This window comes from Misgurnus anguillicaudatus, chromosome 15 (assembly GCF_027580225.2).
Source record: "Misgurnus anguillicaudatus chromosome 15, ASM2758022v2, whole genome shotgun sequence".
NCBI lineage: Eukaryota > Metazoa > Chordata > Actinopteri > Cypriniformes > Cobitidae > Misgurnus > Misgurnus anguillicaudatus.
Window position 1 is genome coordinate 19,196,542 of NC_073351.2, and position 13,108 is coordinate 19,209,649.

The 13,108-nt window shown below is 36.3% G+C and overlaps 2 protein-coding genes across 21 annotated transcripts in view; one reads left to right on the plus strand and one right to left on the minus strand.

The window, feature by feature from the left end:
* The first annotated feature begins 218 nt into the window (after nucleotides 1-218).
* On the plus strand, nucleotides 219-4,116 carry c15h11orf58 (chromosome 15 C11orf58 homolog). Of its 3 annotated transcripts, none has more exons than XM_073853562.1 (6): nucleotides 219-389; nucleotides 724-807; nucleotides 1,127-1,187; nucleotides 2,006-2,115; nucleotides 3,336-3,371; nucleotides 3,469-4,116. In XM_073853562.1, the coding sequence occupies exons 1-6, from the start codon at nucleotides 333-335 to the stop codon at nucleotides 3,682-3,684; spliced, it is 564 nt and encodes a 187-aa protein (XP_073709663.1). In that variant the 5' UTR covers nucleotides 219-332; the 3' UTR covers nucleotides 3,685-4,116. The 3 variants fall into 3 exon arrangements, with proteins under 3 accessions (XP_073709663.1, XP_073709664.1, XP_055029437.2); XM_073853563.1 differs by having other exon boundaries at nucleotides 3,339-3,371; XM_055173462.2 differs by lacking the exon at nucleotides 3,336-3,371 and having other exon boundaries at nucleotides 224-389.
* Nucleotides 4,102-13,108, minus strand: part of plekha7a (pleckstrin homology domain containing, family A member 7a) — a 79,684-nt gene continuing 70,677 nt past the window's right edge. For 17 of the 18 annotated variants that reach the window (XM_073853552.1, XM_073853561.1, XM_073853545.1 and 14 more), the window contains 7 exons: nucleotides 12,736-12,832; nucleotides 10,798-10,883; nucleotides 10,114-10,335; nucleotides 6,512-6,670; nucleotides 6,111-6,244; nucleotides 5,887-6,026; nucleotides 4,102-4,646 (listed from right to left, as the gene is read on the minus strand). In XM_073853552.1, coding sequence (XP_073709653.1) covers nucleotides 4,615-4,646; nucleotides 5,887-6,026; nucleotides 6,111-6,244; nucleotides 6,512-6,670; nucleotides 10,114-10,335; nucleotides 10,798-10,883; nucleotides 12,736-12,832 — 870 coding nt within the window. In that variant the 3' untranslated portion in view covers nucleotides 4,102-4,614. Of the gene's footprint in view, nucleotides 4,647-5,886; nucleotides 6,027-6,110; nucleotides 6,245-6,511; nucleotides 6,674-10,113; nucleotides 10,336-10,797; nucleotides 10,884-12,735; nucleotides 12,833-13,108 lie in introns of those variants that run through there. The other variant, XM_073853559.1, reaches the window with a different exon arrangement.

Consider the following 13,108-nt stretch of genomic DNA (forward strand, 5'->3'; position numbering starts at 1 on the left):
ATATTTTAAGTGGAAAGAAACAACGGTATCTTGACTATCATATCACAACAGGCGCATCCGACTTTCGATTGCTTATGACATCAAACTACCGTGAGAACGATACGAATCGACCAGCTTTCGAATTGCTCTCGCGATACTTCAATGCCACAGTCTGCTCGGTCTGCGCAGCGAACATTTCTTTTTGTCTTGACCTGCAGTTGGAACTACAACTCCCATGACGCGTGGAGCGGAACTGAGCGTCATGATAGTCAGTGAGTTAGCTGCCAGACAAACGCTTGTGCAGCCAGTTGCTAGCTATGTTTATTTGACCACGGTAGTTTAAAATCTTTAAAATGAGTTCTTCAAAAGAAACTTGTAAAGGGACAAAACGACCTGCATCTCCAGACGAAGTAAGTGGTTTCCATCTTTGTGCATATTTTAATAAATTAAAATGATCTCGGGTGCAACAACAGTGTTAGCATACTGTTAGCAACGTACTGTTTTTAACTGTTAGTGTGCTATTATAACATACTAATTTCATAGTTTACTCGGGTATAGTATGCTTTTACTCGGGCATTGACCCTAACTAAGGTAAATAACTTAGATAACGTAATATATAGTTTAAAACAATAGCGGTTTTTCACTGCATTGACAGATAAACATGAATTTATGAGAATGTATAAATGATCAATTAAATACATTCATGCAACACGGATGACTCTATTGAATCTGTTGTCGATGCAGACAGGATCATCACAATGGGAAACAGCAGATTTGGGGACAGATGAAAGAAAGCAAAAGTTTTTGAGGCTGATGGGAGCAGGAAAGGTAAATTATGAACTCCATTAGTTCATTACTTTTTGTTTTTTGGGGTTTCCTACAATAATGGAAACTTGGAAATATATATAATGTGAATTTTAAATTAGTGAATATATAAATATGTTTCTAGTTATGCTATAATAAAAAAAAAGTCAATGTAGATGTTTTATATACTGTATGCTTCTTCAGTAATCACAGGTCATTGAATCAGTTCATTTGCATTGGTATGTGAAAAATACCCTGGTATTAAATAATACACTGTAATTAAATGAAAATACAGATTGAACTTGAAATAGTCTTGCTTAAAAGTGTTTTCATATGTCAACAGAAAGAGCACACTGGACGCCTTGTTATTGGGGATCACAAATCAACATCCCATTTGCGTAGTGGTGAGTACACATAACAGTATGTAGCAGCAGTGATCTGTACAGCAGATGTAAAGGGCTGCTGCCAATTTTGAATGCTCTACAGGTCACCAAGCAATGGTGACTTCCCATTGTACTTAAAGGGACACTTAAAAATCTCTTGTTGCATAGGGAGTGCCGCAAGATGACATCCTGTAGTAGAATACACATCCTTTTCCCTAGAAACTGCTAAAAGAAAATATAGTTTCTAACTTTTTGTTAAAAAAACTATTCTTTTAAAGGGGAAGTTCACCCCAAAATGATAATTTTCTCATAAATCACTTACCCCTGTTTCGTTTTAAACCACCAAGTGCTCTGTTTTTCTTTAGAACACATTTTTTAATATTTTTTAATGAAAACTGGGAGGTTTTGTCTGTCCCATTAACTTCAGTTAGTTTCACAATTTTTTCCCCAGGAAAAAAATTAAAGACATCGCCAAAATGTCCATGTTCCATCAGTCATACAATAATATTTGTTCTCATTCTTGGTTGTTCAGTGCGTGTTCACGAGCAGACTACAACACATGCTGTGTTCACAAATTCACACTGATTTTTTTCATCAAAAATGTGTTCTGAAGACAAGAGGACTTGGTGGTTTAGAACGACACAAGGATAAGTGATTTATGATAAAATTATCATTTTAGGGTGAACTATCCCATTAATGCAGTTTATGTCTGTAAATGATAGAACAATTACTTTTAACACTTTATTTTGATATGCATTAACCCCTTAAACACTAAAGAAAATATTTCATTTCTATGCTAACATATACTTACTTTTTATTTAATGACTGGTTTTCTCTAGGGGTGGAGAATCGAGAGATTAGTGATGCACTTGAGCACCAATATCAGCAGGGTCTGGATGGAAAGCTATCAGGGAGGAACAGAAGACACTGTGGCCTTGGGTTCAGTGAGGTACATTGAGTGGGATTGCACTGATTTTTTATCTGATATCAAAAGCCCAAATGTGGCCCTTGGACCACAGAACAAGTCATAAGGGTATTTTTTTTAAATCTGAAGCTGAAAAATAAGCTTTTCATTGATGTATAATAGGATAGACCCTTTTACAGCCCACGTGATCAAATAGCCTGCGGGCGCATTTTGGCAACGGAAGGTTCTATAGGGCAGTATTTGACCGAGATAAAACTATTTGAAAATCTGGAATCTGAGTGTGCAAGAAATCAAAATATTGAGAAAAAAGAAATTTTTGATGTATTTACGGTAGGAAATTTACAAAATTTCTTCATGGAACTTGATCTTTACTTAATATCTTAATGATTTTTATCATTAAAAGATCGATCATTTTCCCTCATACAATGTATTTTTGGCTATTGCCACAAATATACCCTGGTGACTTATTTTGTGGTCCAGGGTCACATTTGGAGTTTGCATCGGGTCAGATTTGAAATTCTTGGAGACTTGCAATCAAAATTACTCTAAAGCAGCTTTGCCTACAACTATGAAATATAAAGCAGTGGCAGCAGGTGACGTCTCTTTTAGCCTGTCATGGGTGTGGCTCGTCAACGTCATTTTAAAATATTTGTTTGGCGCATCATGTAAACTTGTGTGCATCATGCATCATGTCAAAATACATGTCTGCTGCAGACACTTTCAAAGGGTTTGTGATTGAGGAGACTCATGTTTGCCAGATACTTGCATAATTTAGTGCGTAATCAGAGTTTACTGTTAAGGGAGTGTCTTGCGAGTATTTTGTGAACGTGAGCATCTATTTTATCACAAACTCGTTCGACCCGTGTGGAGCAGGCACATATTTTGACATGACGAGCAACATGCGTGACACTCCGAACACATATTTTGAATTTGCTCCCCTCGGAAGAGAAGTCACAGGCCGCCACTGATATGAAGTGAAAGGGACTTAATGGCCAATGTATGGTAACCCATATGGTACATTGGAGTAATTGGTAACTTAAAAACACACTAGTCATTTTCTGATGATCTTGGGAATCAAACTGTTACCTTTGGGTTATGAGCCCAGCTCTCTAAGCACTAGGGCTAGGCCATGACTGCCCCAATATAACTGATGATGAACACAATCTTAGAAATAAGAGCATATAAAAACTCCATATGTTTGCTTGTATCCGCTGTTGATTTGTTGTAAACAACTTCTATTCCAGCAGGACTCGGATGAAGATGTAATTGTGCATCGAAACGTTAGTCATTGTTGTGCACCTTTATTAAAATATTTTTATACAGACATCTGTGCTGCATCGGCGATTCTTTTTCGTCTAACTTCTATTCCTCTTGCAGCCTGACCCACCTGCTGAAAGACAGAGCAGTGCTGTGCCAGAAGGGACAGCCAGTTCAGAAAAAGCCCCTGAGCAACCATCAGAGGAACACAAGGATAAGAAAAGCCATTCACCTCAGACTGAGCCCAAAACACAGGAACAAGAGCAGGATCAGAAGAAAAACTCAGAGGAAGACAAGAAAAAGACTTTTAAAATGTCATTTGTAAAAGCCACATAAATGGGTTGGAGACATGTTTACAATGTTTATAATTTGCTGTATTCTCTTGACCTCCTAAAATTTTGAACTTCAGTTAGAGAGCTGCAATTCAATGTGAGTGACAGGGCATTTTTATTTGCTTTGATTTTTAAAAAAAATTGTCATCATTGTCTGTACCATTTTTTATGGCCTTATTGGGTCACACAGAAACTGTTTTCTACCCAAATCATAACACCTTATAATCTGTCTTGATCTACTTTGCCAGTATGATTTGAAATGCAGTACATGAGGGTGCGCAGATGACATCACGTTTGGGTGAGCGCTTCAGCAGTACAGATTAGGAATGATCAAAATGTCTGGCAAGAAATTTTTCACACTAAAAACGTCAACTGTGTGTATTAAAGTTCAGTGAAATATTTATCAATAAAGAGTAAAATGTTTGACATTATAAAACTTTTACTTTATTAATTTAAGTGCATAAAAAAACACAAGACAATATGATACAATACAGAGTAGCAAAAAACAGTGTACTTGAAAACCTTTATAATGTAAGTTACTTTTATTAAAGGACATTCGATGCTTTGATGAGTAATACCTCGTAATACAACAACAGTATCCCTGAATTTACACTTTTAAAGCTGTATGTACCTGCTGTATGTTATGGAGTAACACCAGGATGATGGAGTAAAGGTGCTTCATTTAAATAAGTTTATAATAGATGCAAACACTGCAAACGATTAAGTACCTTATATCAAGATTACATGATTAATAGAAATGTATAGAAAAAATATCATTGTGAAACTGATAACATAGTTGGTGCACCAGTTAATAAAAACATATTTTACAAAAAATATTTTATCTTAAATATAAAATGTTTTATTTAAAGAATAAATGTCAATTATAAATATTTGGTAGAAAAATCAATCTTCTCTTCTATCATATGATAGCATCTCAACTGTTTTGATTCTCAGACATGGCTTTGGCTGTAAAAAAAATAAAAAAATCACGTGAGAAATACATTTCACAGGACAACGCAAGAGATGTTAAAAGTGGAGGCTCGTGACTGCTCTTCCGAGGGGTGCAAATACAAAATTGCTCGTGTTTTCAACATATGTGGTTTTTTGAGTCATGTCCATCACATGTTTTGTCAAAATAAGTTTACACGCATCAAAACTGTTTATGATAAAAGAGATTCGCACGTTCACAAAATACATGCAAGACACTTCCTTAAAGGTGCAGCGTGTAGTTTTTAGAAAGATCTTTTGACAGAAATGCAAAATAATATACAAAACTATATCATCAGGGGTGTATAAAGACCTTTCATAATGAACTGTTATGTGTTTATTACCTTAAAATGAGATGTTTTTATCTACATACACGAGGGTCCCCTTACATGGAAGTCGCCATTTTGTGCCGCCATGTTTCTACCGAAGCCCAAACTTTTTTACTAAGTTGTCTCCAATGATGACACGTTTGTCCGGTGGCGCTACCGTAGCTTCTCTATGTGTTTCAAAAGCGAGAGGTCAGCAGTGGACTGAGTCGTTGGTTGCAATTCGCAACCTCACCACTAGATGCCACTAAAATGTACACACTGTACCTTTAAAGCAACACTAAAGAGTTTTTTTTAAAAGAACGTTTCCAAAAAAGTTTCAGTGGTTCATCCACTCACGTCACTTTCACATTCGCTTTGCAGCCCTCTATCGGCCAAAACCGCACTAAAGAAGTTTTCAACCGTCGGGTCGCGGTCCTGTTGTTCGAGTGAAAACTACAAAAACTTGCTTTACGGCAGACCTACAATCCAATCAGAGCCGGCTTTGCTGCAGTAGGTTAAATTATGTACGACAGTGGTAATGGACAATTCCGCTTCCAACCTGTAGGGGGAGCAAAGAGCAAAAACTCTTTAGTGTTGCTTTAACACTAAACTTTGATAACTCATGAGATTTTGCAAGTATCTGGCAAATGCGAGCGTCTCTTTTATCATAAACTCTTTAGATGCGTCTGCAGCAGGCACTTGTTTTGACAGGACACGTGATGCACACAGGATCTTTCGACGCGCAGAACACATATTTTGAAATTACGAACCACACGCATGACGGGCTACATACATGTTGTGACGAACTTCGCATCGTGCGCCCTCGGAAAAAAGAAGTCACTGGCCGCCACTGATGTTATATATTTTCATTCATTGTTTAATATCTTTGCTATGGTGTCTTATTTTCTCACCTGTGACTTGTTTCCTTTTAATTGAAGCCTCCAAGGCCAGAGCCCGAGGTACACTCATGATCCTCTTCTGCTGTTGAAGCACATCATCCAGATCACTGAAATCTACCTGCTCCACATCTGCAGACTGTGACATTGACTCACTTAAATGGGAAGAAAGAAACAGAAGTCTGACTATCTGTATAGTAAATCTACAGTATGTACATCTGATGATTTCTTATTACTACCTCGACCTAGCCAGAAGACTTTTAATCTTTGCTACGTTTCGAGAACGAGCCTCCTTCTCCTCCTGACTCAGGTCTTCATCTAACTCCATGTCCAGGAGTCGCTTTGGGATGGGTACCTTCTGTGGTGTAGAGAGCTAAATTGGGGTAGGGGTCAGAGTTCAGTCAATCAGGTAGTTTTTTAAAGGAGTTTAAAAGCATAAGCACTTAAAGGCAGGGTGTGTGATTTTTGAAAAACACTTTGGACTACCAAAAGACACTTTTAGCCAATCGGTTGCCGACATTGTTGCCTGGGTTGCATATGTGTGGGGCGGGTGTTATCAAAAGAAAGTCCAGATTCTATTGGGGTAGGGGCTTGTTTATTTAGGTGATATGCCTAAATGTAAAGGATTTCTGGAAGGTACCTCTCGGATAATGTCAAACTCGAGGTCCACAGACTGCATGTCTTGTTCTTCTAGTGGTCTGGCTTGAACCGTCAGCCATTCATCTGACACAGGCCGCTGTTTCTGTTCCCCCCGCACTGTATGTCTCGGTCGCTGAAAATAAATTTGTTTCTCCCAGCCCTACTAGGGCAAAAAGAAACAATATGCAAGAATTTAGTCAACACATTCCTCAAGATATGAGCCTGAATCTTGGATTTTTTTAGCATTTATGTTACAGATGTGTATATAAAGTGAAGCTAAATAAAAAAAGAACAATAATAATACAAAACGGTGAGCTGGTTTGAATATTTCCTTTGAAACAGTAAAAAAAATTACATTAAAAATTATTTTACTGTATTAGTAAAATATTATATATTATTTTAATATTAATTCGTTTCGCCTGCACTTTATGGACCAAACAAATGGTGGTGAAGAAAAAAGAAAGGTTACTCTAACAGGACAGATAATGTAATTACATACATTAGGTAAATGTACATTATTACAGATAACCAAACCCATCACCAAATCACAACATGCTGGCTTGCAGGAAATTTGTAGTTCAGAAGTATTCATGCATTAACAGCTTTCAAAAGTATTTGTGAAGCCTTCAACTTTTAACAAACAAAATCATGCAAAACCATTTATTCACTCCCCACTCACAGACACAAACTCATTGGAAACAGCATATAACCCACAGAGTCATTTTATTTGTGCCTTTAGTGCAAACTCAGCATTAGAAAACGAAGAGAGTATGAGGTGACTTCAAAATTTGTATTGATGTACAATATATTATTTTTATATTACAGTTGTTCCACTTTTATCACAGTTTCTAGTAAATAATTACTTTAAATGATTAATAAAGTTTCTTCTCGTCAATGTATACAAATCATTTGACTGTACTCTCACTGTAATGACAAAAGGTTAACAGTGATGAAGATGCCGGTGATGATGAAGAGCTCATGCATTGGCTTGATGTGGTGGAGTTAGTAACTGATAACTCTAGTACAAAACATTGCACACCACTCATCATTAGCAGCTATTAGACAAATAATAAAACTTGATCATGATTTATAAAGGTGATGAATGAGGAGTTAGTTTGATTTTTTAAATGAAAAAATGGTTCATAGTTGTCCCATGAATCAAATAATGGCGTGACTGTCCATCACATAAAGCTGTTCTAATACTTTCATCCAGCTGTGAACTATTGCATTTGTTTTCACTTTAACTAAGTGCTTGATTGGAAACAATTTACTTCCTGGAAAAATGTATCGGACTCCCAACATTGATATTATAAATAAATAGATATGAAATCTAGCAAGTGAATGAATGATTAGAGTTAGTGGGCATCATAAATCCTTTTAAAAGACAAAGATGATTTATGGTTGATGAAAGCTAAAATATCAGTAAGCTCACTGTAAAAAAAGTTGTTTAAACTTAAAAAGTATGTTGGTTGGCTTAAAATTTTAAGTTAATTCAACTTAAAAATATTGACAACAACTTTTTTGAGTTAACTTATATTTTTTCAAGCTGTAATAACTCAAAAAGGCAATGTGCCCATGTGAAAAAGTAGTACACTTCCATAGTGTACGTATAAAGTGCTCCACTTTCCAACACCAATTTTGTACTTAATATACAAAAAAATAATCCCTAGCACTTCTCAAGATGTTCCCGAGATCATCCAAATGTACTTCACTGTGCTATCCCGAGACACCATAAATATGAACCAAAATGTGCTAAAAATATATTTAAAAAATTTATTTAGGTACCACCTGTAGTAAACTTGAACTCATCTTTATATGAAAATATTAAAAGTGTTAACTAAATACATTTTTTAATACAGAGATAGTATGTTAAAAGTGCATTTTAGTTTGTATTCATGGTGTCCCACAATAGCACAGTGAAGTACACCTAGACAATCCCAAGAACATCCCAAAAAGCACCAAAGATGAACCCCTTGTATATTAAGTACAAAATCAGTGTGCAAAAACAAAGCACTTTAAGCACACTATAAAAGTGCACCACCCCTTCACCTGGGTGGTCAGTGATGCGGGGGTTGATCCAAAATGAGTGTGTGCCTCCGGTTACCCACAGTCATCCAAAAATATTTTTAATGATATTCGGGTCACGGTGGATCGGGTCGTTTGAAATAAAGATGCCAATTAACTATTTTAAACAATTACTTAAAAAACATGCAGGCCAGAAAGCAAATATTTTTTTATTTTATATAAAAAATTATATATATTTTTTTTTCGGTCCGAGATGCAGGCGGGTTAGTTGAAAACGTTGGTCGTGTGAAGGTTGTTTATACATTGACTGGTGCATCACTGAATGGGGCAACTTACTTTTTTTAAGTTGAACCAACAAATCTTTTTACAGTGTTTACCCTGATTTTTGTAAAATAAGTTGTGGTAATGCATTGTTACTTGGGCCAAATCCTTTAGTGTTCATATTTATTCTGACCACCTGATTAAACAGCAATAATAATTGCTAGTAAGTGATCCTTGAATGTTATTTCAACCATTAGCAAATCAAAACCTAAATAGCAATAACTACAAAAGCTGTTTTGAATAATTGCAGTTACATTTGATTGTATAAATGAGAGCAAGTTTTCACGGCCGGTCAAAAATACTTTACCACACTTTATATAATAGTTAAGATTTGAATGGTAATTGATTTCAGTCTCAGAGTATTTCAGGTATAGCAGATGGTCTGATATAGATACACGGGTTAAAATGAAGAGGCACTTTGATTTGATGTGACTATAGGACATGATGATTCAGAATAATTGCACACAAAATACCTTCATACCCAGTTAAAGGTGCTGTAAGCAATTTTATTTATTAAATGCCACATTGAAAATCTTCCTATTAACTTACAGATATCAGTGAAATATCACAGCTATCTGTGACAGCACTGTCTGTAAACAGCAAAAAAATGACTTATGACCTTTGCCTGTCAATCATTTTGCATGTTTACATTGCATCCCATATCCAGTGTATGGATAGCAGAGAGCATCTGCTTTATCGTTTATCTGTGGAGTGTGTGTGCATGTCTTTTGAGTGAGGCTAAGTCTCACTTACAGCACCTTTAATTACCAACAATAATTAATATATTGTTAATATAGAGGCAACAGGGTTATTTCTTCCCACCATATAATGTTCATACAAAATATAGCTTTACAAATGATTAGAAAATATATTCAGATTATTAAATAAATAATTTAGTAAATGAACATTTGAGAAAACGTAAAAACAATGTCTTTCGAGATCGGAAAGGCAGTCAGGGAAAGTATTATCCTTCTCTTTACGAACTTCAATGCATTCACAAATCTGCAGATGAAGCCACGAGTCCACCGCAGGAGACTGTAATCACACCACGTGTTTATTCACGGCTTCAAAGCAGACATACTGGCCAAACGCTGCACTTGCAGCGTAGCCCCGCCCACCCGTGGCCCATTACTGTAAAGCTGTGCTTTATTCGTAGGGTAAAGGGTGTGTTAGCAAGTTAGCGCTCTGTGTCTCGTGGCCTTACGGGGGAGGGGCATAGCGAGGGTCCCTGTGTTTATTGGTTAGGGAGTAACGTACTGATCCTGGGTCAGAGTTGACTGGGCGACCGGAGGTGCGGGAGCCAACGGATTGTCGCTCCCCCTGACTCAAGTTACGTTTGCGGTCGCGCACTAAAGCTCTCTGGTGCCTCTTCATCCTCTCCAGCTGCTCCTCCACACTCATCCTCGCTCTTATCTGTGGCAGGTGATCAGGCTGAGATTCTCCTGAACACAGACGCTCCAAGGCACTCTTTGGTCTTTCCTGGATAGCAAAGAAAAAGAGGGAAAGGGGAATAATGCTTTTTAGGATTGATGAATACATACTGTATGGTTAAAGGTATAGTTCACCTAAAGATGAAAATTCTGTCATCATTTACTTACTCTCATGTTGTTACATACCTGTATACATTTCTTTGTTCTGATTAACAGAAAGGAAGATATTTTGAGGAATGTTTGTAACCAAATCGATCAGAAGCCCCATTCACTTCCATAGTAAGAAAAAAGAATATTATGGAAGTGAATGGAGCTTCTGATCAGAGAAACAATTATCAGACAGGTATGCACAAATGTTTGATTGAATATTTTTAATTATATGTAAATGTTTGTGTAGTTAATTTTTGACCTGTGTATTCATTTGACTGTGGCATGATAAAGTAAGACTTATTTCTGGTGTCCTGATTCCTGTAGGATTGTGTCAATATAATTTTTTTTACATTGTGCTCACCATTGTGTGTAATGCTGAATCTCCTCTCCTTACTGAAGAGGTCAGGCCGCTATACTGATTTATCCTGGAGGAGGAGCCTGACAGACCTTAGTGATCACAAAAACTTTAGGATTAAAGGTGTTGTACGTTACACAGATTAAAAATGGCAACTTAAAAAACATAAAAGATTGTGACTCTGAGATAGGGATACACTGGCATATAGGCATATAATGGGTAATAATAATAATAATAGTTATTAAGTAAAAAGCTAAATTATTGGTATCTGTCAGTATCGCTAGATGTCATTAAAAGTAATTGAATATTGTATTTGCGCAAAAAATGATGATTAATCGTATACAAAATAAAAGTTTATGTTTGCATAATATATGTCTGTGTCCTGTGTGTATGTATATATAAAATCACACACACACGCATATATAAATGTAAGAATAATGTCAAATGATTAATCGCATACAAAATAAAAGTTTATGTTTGCATAATATATGTGTGTAATTATTATGTATTTACACATACACACAAATTCATGTATGTATTAAATAAACATTTACATCTGTATACATATTATTTTATATTTCTATATAATATATATTATATATAAATAAGAAAATGGATATATAAAAAAATTCTTACATTTATACATGCATGTGTGTGATTTTAAAAATTTGCTTTATTGTTTGCAGCTTATTATTGCATGGATCATACAAGACTTGTTTAACATAAATTACCTTCTCCGACATAATGATCATATTAATGATCAGTGTCTTCTCTACCTAGATTGACTAGAGACAGATTGTGGAACAGAAGATTATGTGTGTCACTAATTAAATTAAACAACCAATCACAGGTGCGAGGACACCAATCATGGTCCCGCCCCCACAGTCCCAAAGTCATCTTGATCGAGCAAGTGCGTGTTGTGCAGCTGTGAGCGCATAGAGAGAGTCGAGAGAGCGCTCATCCCAGCCTTTGCTCGCGTGACTGCGTTTGTGCGCTCTCGCAAGGACGTTTTTTTGCACGGAAATAGTGTTCTGCACCCTCGCGAAGATGCTTTTCCGCACGTGATTAGTGTTCTGCGCTCGGATTGCGCAAGTTTTGTGTCTGAATTAACGGCATATAAATCTCATTTTAATACCTCCGTGAAAAAACTCAAGACTTTGACGTGAAATTCAATTCCTTTTAAGGTCTTAATCTGGGAAAATGAATTTGAATACCTTTTTAATACTTTTAAGACTCAGCAGGTACCTTGACACAGGACACAGACATATATTATGCAAACACAAACTTGTATTTTGTATACGATGAATCGCGATTAATCGTTTGACAGCCCACATTTTTTATTTATTTCTATATAATATATTCAGGTCTTGAGTCTGCGCAGTAGCGATTTCGGGATCAGTCCTGCGCAGTAGTGAGCAGGAAGTAAAGCTGCGAAATCAAGACCCCGCCCTTGCAGAATGCGCTTATCACAGCTGTCAATCATGGCGTCACACCACCTTTTAATAGCATTAAATAACTAACTAAAAACAAACTTATTTTAAAAACGAACACTTGAATTTACATCAGCGTGATAAAAACTATAGTAAATGACAGAAAAAAGATAACTGAAGTGTAATTAACTTGTTTAGTTGGTCCCATTGAATAACATTTGGGAGGCGAGTTTATGACCTATACTAGGACCAGTCACTGGGGGCGATCAAGACGTTTGGCTTCACTTTTCAGGGCTTATGCGGCACGCTTGATTTGTATATACATAATAATTACACACAGGACACACACATATATTATGCAAACATCAACTTTTATTTTGTATGCGATTAATCGCAATTAATCGTTTGACAGCCCTAATTTTTATTGGTGCATCCCTACTTTGAGATAGCCTAAAGATCAAAAATGTGTAGCAATAAAGCTGTCACTTTTATTGGTTAAAATGATGGGTCTTACCTCTTCTTTGAAGAGTCAGGTAGCCTGGGTCCACCTGATCTGATCCGTGAACAATCCCAGGCAGCTCTGGTTCACTTAGGTAGGATCTCAGCTCCACCTTAAGTGTAAACATTTTAGTTAAATTTTAGCTAAATAAAACAACAACATTTACATCTTAAATAGAAAAACATCAAACATCCATAACCAGAAAACCAATCAGAGCAACATTTTGAAGGTGAAATAAATCGTCTAGCCTGTAATGCTATACTGCAGCTTAAATCTTATGCAAACTCCTTTGAAACTACATCCATTATACATGCACTATTATTTTGGAAGAACTGCATGCCAATCTTTTCTATACATAAAAATAAACTTAACCGCAGTAAAACCAGAC